This window comes from Peromyscus maniculatus, chromosome 16, assembly GCF_049852395.1.
Source record: "Peromyscus maniculatus bairdii isolate BWxNUB_F1_BW_parent chromosome 16, HU_Pman_BW_mat_3.1, whole genome shotgun sequence".
NCBI lineage: Eukaryota > Metazoa > Chordata > Mammalia > Rodentia > Cricetidae > Peromyscus > Peromyscus maniculatus.
Window position 1 is genome coordinate 37,626,768 of NC_134867.1, and position 14,364 is coordinate 37,641,131.

Below are 14,364 nucleotides of genomic sequence, written 5' to 3' on the forward strand. Positions count from 1 at the left end.
AGTAGGAAATAGCTTGTATCAGAAATTATGTTAAAACATAAAAAATTATGCTAAAATCAATTGGCAGCCATTCATCGTTTCTATAAAACTTGGTGCATGAAGTGCTCCACCTTCATGCTGATGATCCTTGACCTACCTTTCACAAAAAGTGCCTGTCTGCATTTCTGTCTTCTTGTGAACAGACTGTACCTTGTTTATTGTCACGATACATCATCATCGGGCCTGCCAGGACAAACCAGGTGGGGCCCAGGACAGAGGACACAGAAGAAAGCAAACCGAGAACCCTGCCCATCAGACTCTGTGGTTTCCAGGGTACACACACACACACACACACACACACACAATCTGCCTGAACACAATGTAACAGATAAACTCCTAGTAAATACTGACATCACTCCAGCCTTGTGCTCGAGTCCTTCACAGGAAACGAGTGGAAAAACAGGGTAGCGTGTGTAAGTTAGATGTAGTTTAGATGTTGCAATCTAAAGGTTGTGTCACGGCCACAGTAGCTAAACACAGAACACATTAAAGCCACAATGGAGTCTGAGCAATTGCTCGGTTTTTGGTTTAGGTAATTAGTTAACAGTTTCCTTGCAGTGAGAAAAACACTTAAATAATTTATCAAATTCAGCCTAACTGATTTCAATGAGCACTTTTTTTTTTTTTTTTATTGTTCCGATTAGTGCCTGGAAATATGTTACCATCGTTATGTTCCTAGAAAACAAAACCCCAAAGAACTCACGGTGGGTACAATAGAATTTTAGACTTTGAATGAAGACAAAGATTCCTCAACAGGGTAAGATAGAGATGAACTGTATCCTAACCTTTGCCCTTTGCCAATTAACTTGATTGGTTATCGATCAGCCGGGTGGCTGGCCTTTGTTCCAGAAGCCATTGCAGCTGTGACAAACACTTTAATTAGTGGAACACATTTCATTAAGGAAATGATAGATATTCTCTCTTTGGAGTCGCCCTTCTTCCTTGTCTCCAAGGCTCCCATCGATTTGGGGACCTTCAAAATACCCACTCTCTTGGTTGTCCTGGCCTCCATCACTAGGATGGCCATGTCAAGGCTCCCAGCAGCTCCTGTGAAAACATTAGTGCCCCACGGCTCTCTTCACCTACCCTCCTCGTCCTCCTTTTGATCGCTTTCCTCAGGGTAAAACTCTCCTCTCCTTTGCTCCCTTCGGAATCTCAACTTCTCCTCCACGTCCTCTCTGAGAACGCTAACGATACAGTCTACACCCTGATGTGAATGTATTCTCCACCACGTTTAGATCTTCTCCGAAATTCTAGGAAAGAGGGAAAACTCGAAAAGGCGATGGTGGGGAGGGCGACTAACAGCCTTTCACATCTTGATTCCTCCTGGACCGGTGGTCGGTCTTCTGGGAGAGCACTGATTACATTTCCCTTCCCGGGGAAACAACTCAGGAGAGGTTGGCCCCCGTTACTCTCTGCCTCAGCTAGAAAGCTGCTCAGTAGAGCTAGATTAGGATCCTAATCCAGAGTCTCTTCCTCTGGGAGAGGTCCCGTTGATTCCATCCACCACCACCAACGCCGCCGCCGCCGCCGCCGCCGCCGCCGCCGCCGCCGCCGCCGCCGCCACCACCACCACCACCACCCCATGGTCTCTGCGAGCCTGCACACGGAATGCCCTTCTTTCTGCCTCGCTTTCACAAGCCCCCTCTACCTAGACACCCCACTTGAGCTTCCCCAGCATCACTTTCTAAAGAGTCTGAATTTAGCCCCAATGCCCCACCCCTAAATTAGGTAAGATGTCCCTCTACGTGCCCCCTTAATAGCCTGTTTCCATGACAGCTCATGTTTTCTTAACATCTTTATTGTTCTATGACAGATGTGGAGGAAAGTGTATGGTGCTGCACTCCTGTAATGCCAGAACTTGGGAGGCCTAGGCTGCATAGTGAGTTCCAGACCAGCCTGAGATGAAGATTGGGACCCTGTCTCAAACAAACAAAACAAAACAAACGTGCATGCGATGCCAGGGTTAGAGAGATGGTACAGTGGTTAAGGACACTGACTGTTCTTCCAGAGGACCCAGGTTCAACTCCCAGCATCCACACAGTGGCTCATAACCGTCTCTGACTCCAGCTCCAGGGGATCTGACACCTTCCTCTGGCCTCCAGAGGCACCATGCACATGATCCACAGGCATATATGCAGGTTCAAAATTCTGTCCACATAAAATAATAAAAAAGTGGATTGCTGTAACTACACAGCCTGATCTTAATGTAATATCAAAGAGCAAAACCACCCATGAGATTAAGAAATTAGTGCTACCCAAAGACTGCCCTCAGCAGGCATCCTCTGTCATTATATAGCTTCTTCAAGAGCCATCCGATCTACACTTCTAAATCAATTCACCTTATTTTCCTGCTTGCACATTTTACGTAAACCAAATCACAAAGGTTCACTTTTGTTTGAGAGATTTCTTTCCTAAAGTGAGCAGCAATTCTTTTTTGTTGTATAGTATTCCATTATATGACAGCACATTAATTTAGTTACCTCATTATTAGTGGACATTTTGAAGTGTTCTATCTTGGAGCCAATATATTTAACATTGCTATGAGTATTGTTGAGAATTTTTAAAGATTTATTTACTTATTTTATGTATATGAGTGTCCTAGCTGCATGGCTGCTTGCACACCAGAGGAGGTCATCTGACCCAACTGTAGATGGTTGTGAGCCACCAAGTGGTGGCTGGAAATTGAACTCAGGACCTCTGGAAGAGCAGCCAGTGCTCTTAACCTCTGAGCAGAGAATTTTTTATTGAACATATGCTCTCTCTTTGCAGTGTTTGTGATGCAGTGAAACCAACAGGTCACCAGTGACATATGCATTCATCTTGTTCATACTGCTGAAGGGGCTTCCAAGACGATAGCCTAATTTCTCCTCATGACGCATGTGTTTTTATAGCAGGTTTTCACCAACCACCAGTAATAGCTATAACTGCAGAACTTTGCTCTCCATTCTCTCTTCTGTCCCTCTTCGTGCCTAGTATAATACGAAATGGTGCCATTGCTGGGTTAATTAATTTGGTGAATTTCTTGTGCAAATAGCCAACAAGCATGCATCTCTTTGTTTTATCTTTCAGGCAGCATGGACAGACTTTGTAGACAAACTGCCATGATTTCACTTCTAACCCAGCACTGACCCACCCGCTAGCAGGCTACCATCTTAAACAGATTTCTGACTTTGATGTCACTGTGTTATTACGATGGATGAGCAAATCAAGCACAGAGCTGCAAGAGAGTCAGAGCTCACTGGGACCAACAAATGGCTAGTACTGCCTCACTCCCTAACCGCACATCCCAAGAACGTTTCCAGAACTAGTGTTGGTTAGTAAGACTCTTAGGGAGCCTTGCTGTCCCAGAGCCCACAGGCAGCCTCCGGACTTCCACAGTTTCCTTGATCCCACATTCGCCTCCCACTACATACATTTATGGGTGTCACGTCTCCCCAAGGAGATGGCACATCCTTCAAGGCGAATGACTTACTCCTCTTCATGGTAGCAGAGGATTAACTCACACTGAAGCTCAGGGGATCAGCTGAATAAGTTGCCCCAAATCCATAGCTGAGCAGACACATAGCTAGGGAGCTGTGAAGAAGTGAACTGTCTCCTTTCTTCTCTTCCTTCCTTCCTTCCTTCCTTCCTTCCTTCCTTCCTTCCTTCCTTCCTTCCTTCCTTCCTTCCTTCCTCCCTGCTCCTTCTCTCCCCCTTCCTCCCTCCTTCTCTCCTTCCCTTCCTTCTTTCCTTACCAGACTCCATTCTCCTGCCCCCCAAGTGATAGTGTGAAGAGCAAGCTCGGCCACACCCTGAACTAGCTGTCCCCTCTTCTACCTCAGAGGCTAAGCCTCTGGGGACATGTTGGCAGGGACATGCTCCACTCCCTTAGATAAGCGATACCTTGGCACATGTGTTATTTGGCATCAAGATACTCAGCAAATATTTACCATTTGTCTATTGATCTCTTGTTCTTTCTTGACTTCCCTGTCTCCATCTTGTTCCCTTCCTACACAGTTGTGTGGATCCAAGCCCTCATTTGTTTGATTGTGCTTGGGACTCCTCTGGTGTATTTCGGTTCTGGATCAATTCATGTCCGATCCTACGCAGTGACTGACTGTACCCCAATAAGTCACATTTCCAACTAAAGAAAAAAAAAAACACAAAAACAAACAAAAAACCAACCAACCAGCCAAACAAACAAAAACCTTCAATTCAAGCATGAAGGCACATGCCTATCATCCTAGCACTTGAGTAGAGGCAGAAGGGTCAAGAGTTCAAGGTCGTCCTCAGCTGTATGGTATATTTGAGGCCAGCTTGTTCTATGTGAAATCCTATCTTTCAAAAAGCGAAGGTAGTGGGGCAGAACTTTACTCCCAGCACTCAGACATATATGGATCTCTGTGAGTTTGAGGCCACCTTGGTCTATGCAGCAAATTCAAGAACATCCAGGGCTACATACTGAGACCTTATCTCCCAAATAAAAAAATAAAAAGCAAATGCCAAAAAGAAAATAAAAAAACAACAACAAAAGACACTTCCTAATTTATAGCTGGGAAACCTATGGTGAGGTTGGGAGGACAGTGTAATTATTTTTATTCTAGGAATAGTTCATAACTGCTGTTGTCAATGAGAATGAAGGGGAACGAGCCAGCCCATCAAACCTGCCCATCAAAGCTGGCAACACAGTTTTCCTAGAAAACAGTCTAGATTCTTGGCACGGAATTGAAGATGCAGCTAATGCCCAGTGTCTCAACTGCATAAAGTGATCTGTAGCCACTGTGAACTCGAACTCTGCTTCTTACTTCAGTCCTACCTTCAGGGCACTCCACAGAACAGGGTAAGGGAAGCCAAACCCCTGGCTGACTCTAGAAGCCTTGGAGGTGGGGGAGCTAAGTGGAGGTCTTCAGAGTCAACAGAGGGGGAACCAGATGCATACTGGGAGGACAAGGAGAGAGAGGATGGAGTTTAATGGAGAGGTGCAGGTGTCAGCAGCATCCACTGGGGGTCCCTGATTTGCTAGGGATTTGTGTGAACAGCTTCCTTAACAGCATAATCCCCAGTGAGGCAGGGAATCTTGGGGGAGGGCTCTGCAGGCCAGACCCACAGCCTGAAGGTCCCTGAGATGCTAGTTCACACTGATTTAATTAGAACGCCTTCCTTTCTCCTGAGCCTGCTCTGGGTACTCCTGAGAAAGCTTGTTGGGAACAGGGACATCTATGACATGAAGGCACACCCTCTTTGGTGGCACTCTACACTCTCAGAATCACCCCGATTACCTTCTCAAGCAAACTGCTTGTGAAGCCATCAGGTATGGAGGGCAATGACCTGTCTTGCTCACTAACATGTACCGCTAGCACTCAGACCAGAGCCCCACCCTGAGTAGACTCCTATTTGTTAAAAGAATTACCTGTCACTGAAGATAAGCCGATGTCAGGACAAGCCGTTCATGGGACAGTCAATAAGCAGAGGGGACATTATTTTATGGCTTTACGAGATGGGCAGATTAAAAAGGATTTGTTTGCTGGATTAATGACTAGCAGTACAAAGACTTCTGAAAAGAAAATGGAACATAGGTGTTTAGTGCTGAGGAGCCAACCAAGGCTTCACATGCTAGGAAAAGCCTTCCATGGTAAAGTTACAATAACAGCCTCAATAAACTACATACAAGCCTCCATGGGCCCTGAAGATCCAATCCTCCTTGACTAAGAAGTTTTTGCTCTTGGAAGTAAACTGTCTTGCTCTTTTGTTCAGGCTGTCAAGTGCTAGGGATTGAAGTGTGTGTCGCTACATCCATCTAACTGGTAAGTTTTGAATCCCCGGTTACTGGATACCCACCACCAACGATGTAATAGGCCAATCAAACCGAATTGATAAATCCAGGTTTAATGAGCAGAGCAAAAAAGTAACTCCTAGGCGACCCTCAGGAGGGCAGGAGAGGAGTCATGTGCCAAATATGGCTACCAGGTCTTAAGTGGCCTACAGGTGTAGTCTTAAGCAGCTCCCGGAGGAGGAGCTGACACTTGGCGGGCTTTCTGAGGGGGCGGGGTCTGCAATGGGAGGGGCGAGACCTGAGCATGGAATACCTCCCCCCAGATGCCCAAAGTTTTTCAAATTTTTAAATTGACCCATTATTTGCCACATATCCCCACCTGCCAACCCCAGTTTATCAAAATCTAACAAAGCAACACATGACACAATTTCTGCAAATACTTTTCAAGATTTTATTGCAAACCAAAATTGGTTTATTGCACACAAAAAAAGTTGTGTGGTAGGGAGGAGGAATTGTACGTATTATAACCATGTTAATTACAGTACATTAAAATGATGGTTTACAAATAAGTCTGTAAGTTTAAATATACTAGTGTTATAACCCAATGTACAGACTTTCTTTACAAGATACATACAATAATCAGGAATGCAAAAAAACAACAACAACAACATAAATAATGCCCATCCTACAGGTGACATTTTAAACAATGAAAACACCAACGGCTCTGACTGACAACTGGGGCATTGGTCCATAAAAACCCTTTCTAAAAATAGAAATATTTGTAGCAGCAATGCTTCCGTTAAGCATCTGGATGCACGTCATTGCAAGACCGTTTCAATAGATTTTAGTTATTAACTATATCTTACAAAAAAAACCAAACAGTCTACACATAAATTTATCTTCCAAATATGGAAGAAACAAACAATGTCCCACATTGTAGTGTCCCGCAAGTGTCACATTGATGCTTATAACAAAACCGTCTGCGGTCAGGCATGGCACACTCACACCACTGTTCACGCGGGAAATACACAAGATTAAAAAAAAAAAAAAAAAAAAAAAACACCCAAAAAAACTGAACACTCTGCGATAGGAAAAGCTTTGGAGCTAACAAGATCTCAGAAAAGGCACATTGCAGAATATTCGTGGTCACAGCTCTCAGACAGACCTGCGGGAGATCCCTCTTAGACCTGTATCTTCTTCCTTCTAACGAGACCAAGGTGTCTGTCTAAGTCGGCACTCCGACGCTCACGGGGAGCTAGCACCACGGTGGAAGGAAGAGTAAAAATGAAAACCTCACGAGCTCACTGAGAGGAGGAAGAGGAGGAGGAGGAGAAGGATGTGCTCTTCGAAAAGCTTCCCTCGAGCAGTGTGCGGCTGCTGCGGCACAGCACGGCGCGGCGCGGCGGCGGGACTGCCCAGCCGGTGTGCAAATTCTCTTTCAAGATGTCAGCGGTCAGCTGGCGACTCCAAAGGCTAACTGAAACACTTAGAAAACACGCAGGGGATCCTTCAGAACCATCCCAAGAGTGTTCAGAGGAAAGAGTCCATGGGAGGGGCGTAGGAGAAGCCGAGGAAGGCTTCGGCGGCTTCCTTGACGCTGGCCGTGATGAGAATGCTGTCTGGGGACCTGCCGATGGAGCTGGGGACTGGCTCCTCCGTAAACTCGGGGTCAAAGTGCCGAAGGTCACTGGGTCCGCTCTGTTACGGGAAAGGGAGACACACTCAGTGTCAAAAAGAAGACGCGGGGCAAAGGATGGGGAATCCTGAGCCCTACAGTCCTCCGCTAGAAGCTTAAAACCCTAAAGGCTCCAAAGTTCGGGAGGTATCATTGACGACAAGGTCTCACTATGCAGCCTAGGCCAGCCTCAAACTGAACCCTGCTCCAGTCTCCTGAGATACAGGCACTACAGGTATGTGTTACCAGGCCTGGCAATGTCTTTAGTTAATACATGTATTCATGTTTAGTGAGCTTTGCTTGGGATTAAACAAAACAAAACAAAAACCCTTTTCCCCTGGGAACAATGAGTCAGTCTACAGACAGTAGTATCTGCTCTTCTTCAAATTGTGACCTAAAAGAAACCTCCTGGATCTCACTATTCTTAGACCAGAAAAACACAAAGATACTCACCACATTTGGGTTAAATGGGGGTGTAATCTTCTTATTAATGAGATCGTCCCAGTTAATTAGGGAGAAGAAAATATGATTCTTAATCTCCATCTGTTGGACAGAAACAAGAGATTTGTTTAGATGGCAGAACTCAATAAAGGGCCCGAGGTCAGGTCCATCCGTGTTCGTCCCCAAGGTCCCCTGGCGGCGGGACAGCGGTACTTACAAAGTCTTCCTTGGCACCCAGCCTCTTTGTCCGGTCCTTCTGCAGGAGGCCCTCCAGGAGGTGCCTTGCTGAATTTGTAATATTTGGTTTCAACTGGAGGGGCTTGTTCAGAATGTTGTCGTACATCTCAGCTGTGTTCCGGCTATAAAACGGAGGCTGGAAAAGGAAGAGAATCCCTTCAGGTTCAACTCAAGTTTCGTCTAGCGAAGAAAGCGCTGAATTTAGTAGTATGCTAAGCTGGACTTGGGATATGGTCCCTTCCCCGGCTGTTGAAACGGCCATAATTTTGAAATGTCTGTTTTCCAACCCACACTGGATCGTGTGTGGTCGTGTGTCTGCTGGGGTATGGGGCTGCTACTGCTCAGGTTGGGTGTGGTCCTCTGTAGTAAATTGTAGAATAAAACCACTAGCAGGTTGGGGATGCTGCTCAGGACCTGTCCTAAGATTCCCATAATACTACTGAAAAAAAAAAAAATCCGGAAGACACATGTACTTGGGAAATAACGAGTGTCTCCTTTATTAGCTTTTGATACGGCTACTGATAGGGACAAGCCGTAGTCGTTAAACCTGCACTCAAGTAGACACACAAATGTTTTTTACAGTTGTCAGGGGGATGATGCGGGTGTGTTACTCACCAGACCATAGAGCATCTCGTACAAGACCGCCCCGAGGCACCACCAATCCACTGTCCTGTCATACGGCTGCTTATGGAGAACCTCGGGTGCCAGATACTGAAAAGAAACACAGGAAGAGAGGTTAGAGAGCCCTCGAGACCGGCACTCCTGACAGCAGGCATGTACTGGGGTTATTTTTTTGGATTGCTTCCTAGTTCAGACCTCTGTCCTCTTTGAGGCTAACTGGCCCCGTGTGTGTAGACCGATGTATTTAGGGAGCAACTTAGTGACTAGTGGTACTATGAGGATCTCTTACGACATGGATCTTACCAACAGCTAGTCAAGGCCTTGGAGATCCTCAGGATGAATCAAACAATGCACGTATTTTACTTGTACTGAATTGCACTAAGCAATTGCTAAGAGTTTTTTTTTTGTTTGTTTGTTTGTTTGTTTGTTTGTTTTTTTGTACTTAAAAGCATTACTACTGTGCACGTCTCTCTTCTAAAGTGTGGGGGGCGGGGGTAGATCAGGCAACCAAGTCAAGAGCGCCTACCTCAGGCGTGCCACAGAAGGTGGATGTTGTACCATTGTGTTCAATGTTCTCCTTGCAGAGCCCAAAGTCAGTGAGGACAATGTGTCCCTGGGAGTCCAGGAGAATATTCTCTGGTTTTAAGTCTCTGTGGGAAAATGAAAAGTGGTTGCCTAGGTTCATTTCACTTCATGACAAATCCTCTGTAAAGACTGCTAAGGGTATTAGGATATTTTTAATCCGGTGCTGCCCCATAGCCAATCACAGAAAGGAGTCCTCGCTCTGTTGTTCTGGGTTAGGCACCACCCTCTGGCTGGCTCCCATGCTAGGAAAAGTTTTAGAAGGGACCAAATTGCCCATAATCTCGTATTTTAAAGGCTCCAAAGGCTCAGCCAGTCCCCCCCCCCCGCCCCCGCCCCCCCACTTCCCAGCAAGGTAGCCTTGTCTCTGACCTACCTATAAACGATGTTCAGGGAGTGCAGATAGCCCAAGGCACTTGCTATTTCCGCGGCATAGAAGCGAGCCCGTGGTTCGAGGAAGCAGCGTTCCCTCTGGAGATGGTAGAACAGCTACAAGAGACCAAATACAGCAAGGCTGAGTGCGTGCGGTCATTTCATCAGGCCTGACACAGAAGCCCGAAGAGAAAGAAGGCGAGAAGTGGCTTGAAAGAACAGCTTAAAAAATTCATAATTCTGGTAATCTGCCCCCCACCCCAACTATCTTAAAACTCATCTCTAACCAAAAATGAGCAAGCGGAGAGCAGAGAAACCCCACCACTATCAAGAGGTCTACTCCCCCAGCTCACCTCTCCACCATTGATGTAGTCGAGGACAAAGTACAGTTTGTCGGCAGTCTGGAAAGAGAAGTGGAGACCCACCAGGAAAGGGTGCTTAACATTCTTCAGCAGAACATTCCGCTCCGACATAATATGCTTCTCCTAGGAAAAAGATGAGAGTCCGTGGAAATTCGAATTTCAGCGAGGCACCGAATCACGGGGTAAAGACTACTCCCTAGGGCATCGGGTGCCGCTCCTACCTCCTTCTTTTTCAGGATTGCTTTCTTCTGTAAAACTTTGACTGCATAGAAAGCTTCTTCTGCCTTGTGTCTTGCTAGAAGAACCTGAAATGTCAACCAAACAGTCGTTTATTTTTTTTTTCTATCCTCATCCAGGGAGACTGTAAAAATGAGTACATGAAAGAGCATATATTTAAATTTCTCATATTTGAAATTACCTTTCCAAAGCTGCCCTTTCCAATCACTTTCAAAAAATGAAAGTCAGATGGTTTAGCGTGAGGGTTGGAGGACGGACCAAGGTTGATCTGTTGAGAAGGACTTGGCTGGAAAACAAAAAAAAATCACCCTTTAACATCTGCGTGTATGTAAGCCGCACACAGCCCTACACAGCCTACTGCTAACATAAAACAGTTTACGAAATACGCCTTTCAAAACATTCCAGTGACTCACTACTTAAACACTTAATGCCACTTGTTGTGAAGACATTCCTGCCTCCAAAATAATTTTTACAAATGTTGTCTTAACTGACCACTACAGAAATACAGATTCATTTACAATGTTCCTCCCCAGACATGCGAGAACTTACCGGAGGGGAGGGGTTGGCGTTCATAAGCTCAGGCTCCTGAGGTTGGGAGATTTTCAAAATGGACTGAACTTCAGGGCTGCGGGGGATTAAAGAGCCGGTTTAGAAACTGTGACTCGCCACCAGAGGGCACACCGACATAAGCGCAATTTCTGACTCAACCGTTCAGTATTTAAACCGAAAACATCCGAATGAATTAGGTAAAGAAAATAACCCAGTTAAATATACAAATTAAGGTTTGTTCATCGAGAGGATGTGGATTTCATAAACATGCACGAGAATTAATCTTACATCTCTAGGGCAAGCTCGACCCATGAATTAATACTGCTTAAAATGTTTCAAATAAGCCAAATGCTCAAGACCAAGAGATCTCTACCCTGGAGAAAAGACTTCGGCTTCCCCCGATGAACAAAGTGGTAATCTTAAGTAAATCTTAGCGGCTGGCAAATTTAAACGATTCTTTTTTATTTTCTTCAATTACCCCACACTTACTGTTTGCATGCATAGGAGTTGTTGGCAATCTTCTGAATAAAGTCGTTCAGGCCCATCCTTCTCTGTTTCATGAAAGCTGTGAATTAAAAACAACAAAAAAAGACAAAAAGGTTTACAGGCGGCTCCGTAACGTCCGACGCCACACGCTAATCTGATCCTGAAACCTTCAAAACCCTCAATCAAACGTTTCCACGTCGCCTCTCCTACACAAGTCCGGTGCTTTTCCAGCACTCACCGATGAGAATCGCTACCATTCCCCTCATTCTGGAGTAGGTGAGGGTGCTTCGGGCAGCCTCGGTTTTCACAGTCATCGCGCCGATGAGTTATGGAGTCAGCCCGAAGCGGTGAAACCGGCTCAGCCAACAGTGCGCTCCAGCCTCGCGGCCGCCTTTATATACCCTGCGCCGCCGCGGGGGCGGGGCCGGCGGAACAATGAGGAAGCGGCGCCCCGAGCCCCGCCCACCGCGAGGCCCCGCCCCTGCCGCCGCTCGGGCCGCGGACCGAGACCCCGGCGGATGCGGGTGGCTGGCAGCCTGATCCTGGGTGAACCGTGCTGGCCGCCCCGGCGGGGCCGAGGGTGCCGCGGGCTGCACGACCAGGACCCCCAGGATCCCCGCGCGCAGGGAGGCACTCGGCCTCCGTCCTCCCGGGCAGAAGGAGGGCACTGGAGGGGTGGAGCGCCCCGGTGATTTTCCATTTGCCCGAGTGGGGAGCCCCGCTGCGCACGGCTCAGCGCCGACCTTTCTCCCCCACCTCCTCGGTCTCCCGACCCCGGTGCCCGGCGCGCATCCGCCGGGTTCTGTCCGGCGCCATCCTCCGGTCTCCATCCGACCTCTACCCACCCATACCCCTCCGGAGCCGAGTCCCCCGCGGGCCGGACGGCGGTGCTTACCCAGTCCGCTCAGCAGGACCGACTCGCTCCTTTTCTGCGCCTCCGCCCGCTTTTTGTGGCGGGGCCGGAGCAGGGACTCGAGCCGAGCCCGAGCTAACGCACCCTGCATCTCCCCCATGGCCGCGGACTGAGGGGCGCGCAGCGGGCGACAGCGACCGGCGAACACTGACGTTTCCTTGAAGGAGCCGCCGTGACTCAGGCCGGCAAGATTTCCTGCCCCAGTCCCAAAACAAACAAATGTCCCTTGTGCACGGCCGAGTCGCTTCCGAAAACGCCTTTTTTGTGCTTTTGGCCAAAACCAAGCAAGGCTGAAAAATCCCAGAACTTGGAAGAGGAGGAAGGAAGGAAGGAAAGAGCGGGGGGAGGGGGAGGGGGGTCAGGAATGTGTAGGGGAGGGGGCGGAAATAAGTCTCTGCACTACAAGAAAAAAAAAGTACAATCTTCATTTCACTTTTTTTTTCAACTAATCTCCGAGAACATTCTGTCCGTTCCGCATATAATTTTTGTGCCTTGCAAATTTTAATCCTAGCCATGCCAAGAACACGTGAGGAGGTGGCAAGTTAGGGGGAGCAGGGGCTTCGCTCCGGGGCGCCGGCCTGGAGTGACCTTTGCGACGTCGACTCCCCTGCCTGGGGACCTGTTCCTCTCTCATAAGAAAACTGCAAAAATCGCGTTGCATTGCCTTAAACTCCGTTCGTTGTTCCCCATCTTTCCTACCCTCCTGAGTTACCTCACGGCGGATCCAAGCAGTCTTAAATTTTATAACTTTGCTTTTGCTTGCAAGTTCACATATAACTGAAACCGGTTAACTCTTTGAGTAGGACCTGTCTCAGAAAGCTGAGAACCGAGGGAAGCTGCAGGAGGTAGCCTGAGCTGGTACCTTGCAGTAACCCCGCCGCTGGGGGATGCCTGGCGCTGTAGCCTGACCGCCGACGCGGGGACGCGCGCCAGCGCTGGCTGGGAAGCCGGGAGAACCCGGTCGGGGCCAGGGGCGGGAAGGCGGTTACAAGTGAGCAGGACTCTCAGGGCCAGTACCTGGCACTGGCTGGTGCTGTCTGCGGTGACTGCCCTGCCATGACCCCTTGCTGAGGAGAAGGACCTAGCATTTTAGAGCTGACACACTCCAAAATACCAGTTGTCAAGCCAGGAAAAGCAGGCTAAGCTCTTTTCCCTCCGTCTTGGGCAGGAGTTTGTTTTACAGCTACAGCCACCTCACATGCCCTAATGTGATCTCTAGTCTCAGCTGCCTCTTGATTTGCTCACTTCAGACAGCCAGAGACCCGGAGAAGGGGACGTACATCCTCTCTCTGAAGACAAGATTTTGCTAAGTCGACACTCTTCAAAACGCCCCTAGGATGCCTGAAATTAGCACTCCAAGCTAAAGCAAGGTGTAGGCGATTCCAAATCACAGCAACTAGCCCGTGCTGGTTTGCCCGTGCTTGAATTCTGCACAAGCTGTGCATTTGTTATTGCCAGTGAGTGCCTCCACAAACCACGTGGCACCAATCATTTATTTAGCCTAGTCCTGTAGTACCCTCACCCGCCTGGTTCCTTCCCCTCTAGAAAACAAGGTTTGGTCTGAAAACACCAGTCTCTGCAAAGATGACTACTTATGTGTTTTAAAACATGAAACCCAGGAGTCTCCCATCAGAGAGACCCTCCCTAGTCCATCCCCTAACTCTCAGAGCTTCCCCACCCTCCTCCCAGGTATCTTGGTTTTAGCCATCCCATCCAAACGATGGTTCTCCAAACACGAACCTTTCCAGGGGGATCTTAAAGCCTCCTCTTTCATTCTTCACAGTGCTGGGGAGGTGAAGGCTGGGATTACTTTACGGAGTTCGCCTCCAGGCTGGGCGCCTCGGTGAGGCTGGAAGTGCCCGATGCCGAGGCTGCTGTGGCTGCTCCGCTCTGCTCTGAGCCCTACTTTATAACTAAAGGGAATTTACATACAGGAAGGGAGCGCGCGGCAAAGTTCAACCCTGGGCTATTTATCCTGCTGTTGCAACACCATCCAGAAAATTACAGTCATCAGCGTCCGGGGCTTATTTCACCAGCAAGACACACAAGAAATGTAACTTAACTGATGATCACCACAAATCAGTCCAGGAAAAAA

The 14,364-nt window shown here is 47.9% G+C and overlaps 1 protein-coding gene across 3 annotated transcripts; it reads right to left on the minus strand.

Annotated features, from left to right (window-relative positions):
- Positions 1 to 6,231: 6,231 nt before the first annotated feature.
- On the minus strand, positions 6,232 to 14,164 carry Sgk1 (serum/glucocorticoid regulated kinase 1). 3 transcript variants are annotated; one of them, XM_006980101.4, is made up of 12 exons: positions 14,010 to 14,164; positions 11,360 to 11,435; positions 10,871 to 10,946; positions 10,503 to 10,607; positions 10,306 to 10,389; positions 10,076 to 10,207; positions 9,727 to 9,839; positions 9,295 to 9,418; positions 8,763 to 8,858; positions 8,128 to 8,283; positions 7,923 to 8,012; positions 6,232 to 7,492 (listed from the first exon to the last, which is right to left on the minus strand). In XM_006980101.4, exons 1-12 carry the CDS (start codon positions 14,041 to 14,043, stop codon positions 7,325 to 7,327), a joined length of 1,254 nt encoding a protein of 417 aa, XP_006980163.1. In that variant the 5' UTR covers positions 14,044 to 14,164; the 3' UTR covers positions 6,232 to 7,324. The 3 variants fall into 3 exon arrangements, with proteins under 3 accessions (XP_006980163.1, XP_006980161.1, XP_006980162.1); XM_006980099.4 differs by lacking the exon at positions 14,010 to 14,164 and adding an exon at positions 12,252 to 12,550; XM_006980100.4 differs by lacking the exon at positions 14,010 to 14,164 and adding an exon at positions 11,595 to 11,730.
- Positions 14,165 to 14,364: the final 200 nt, after the last annotated feature.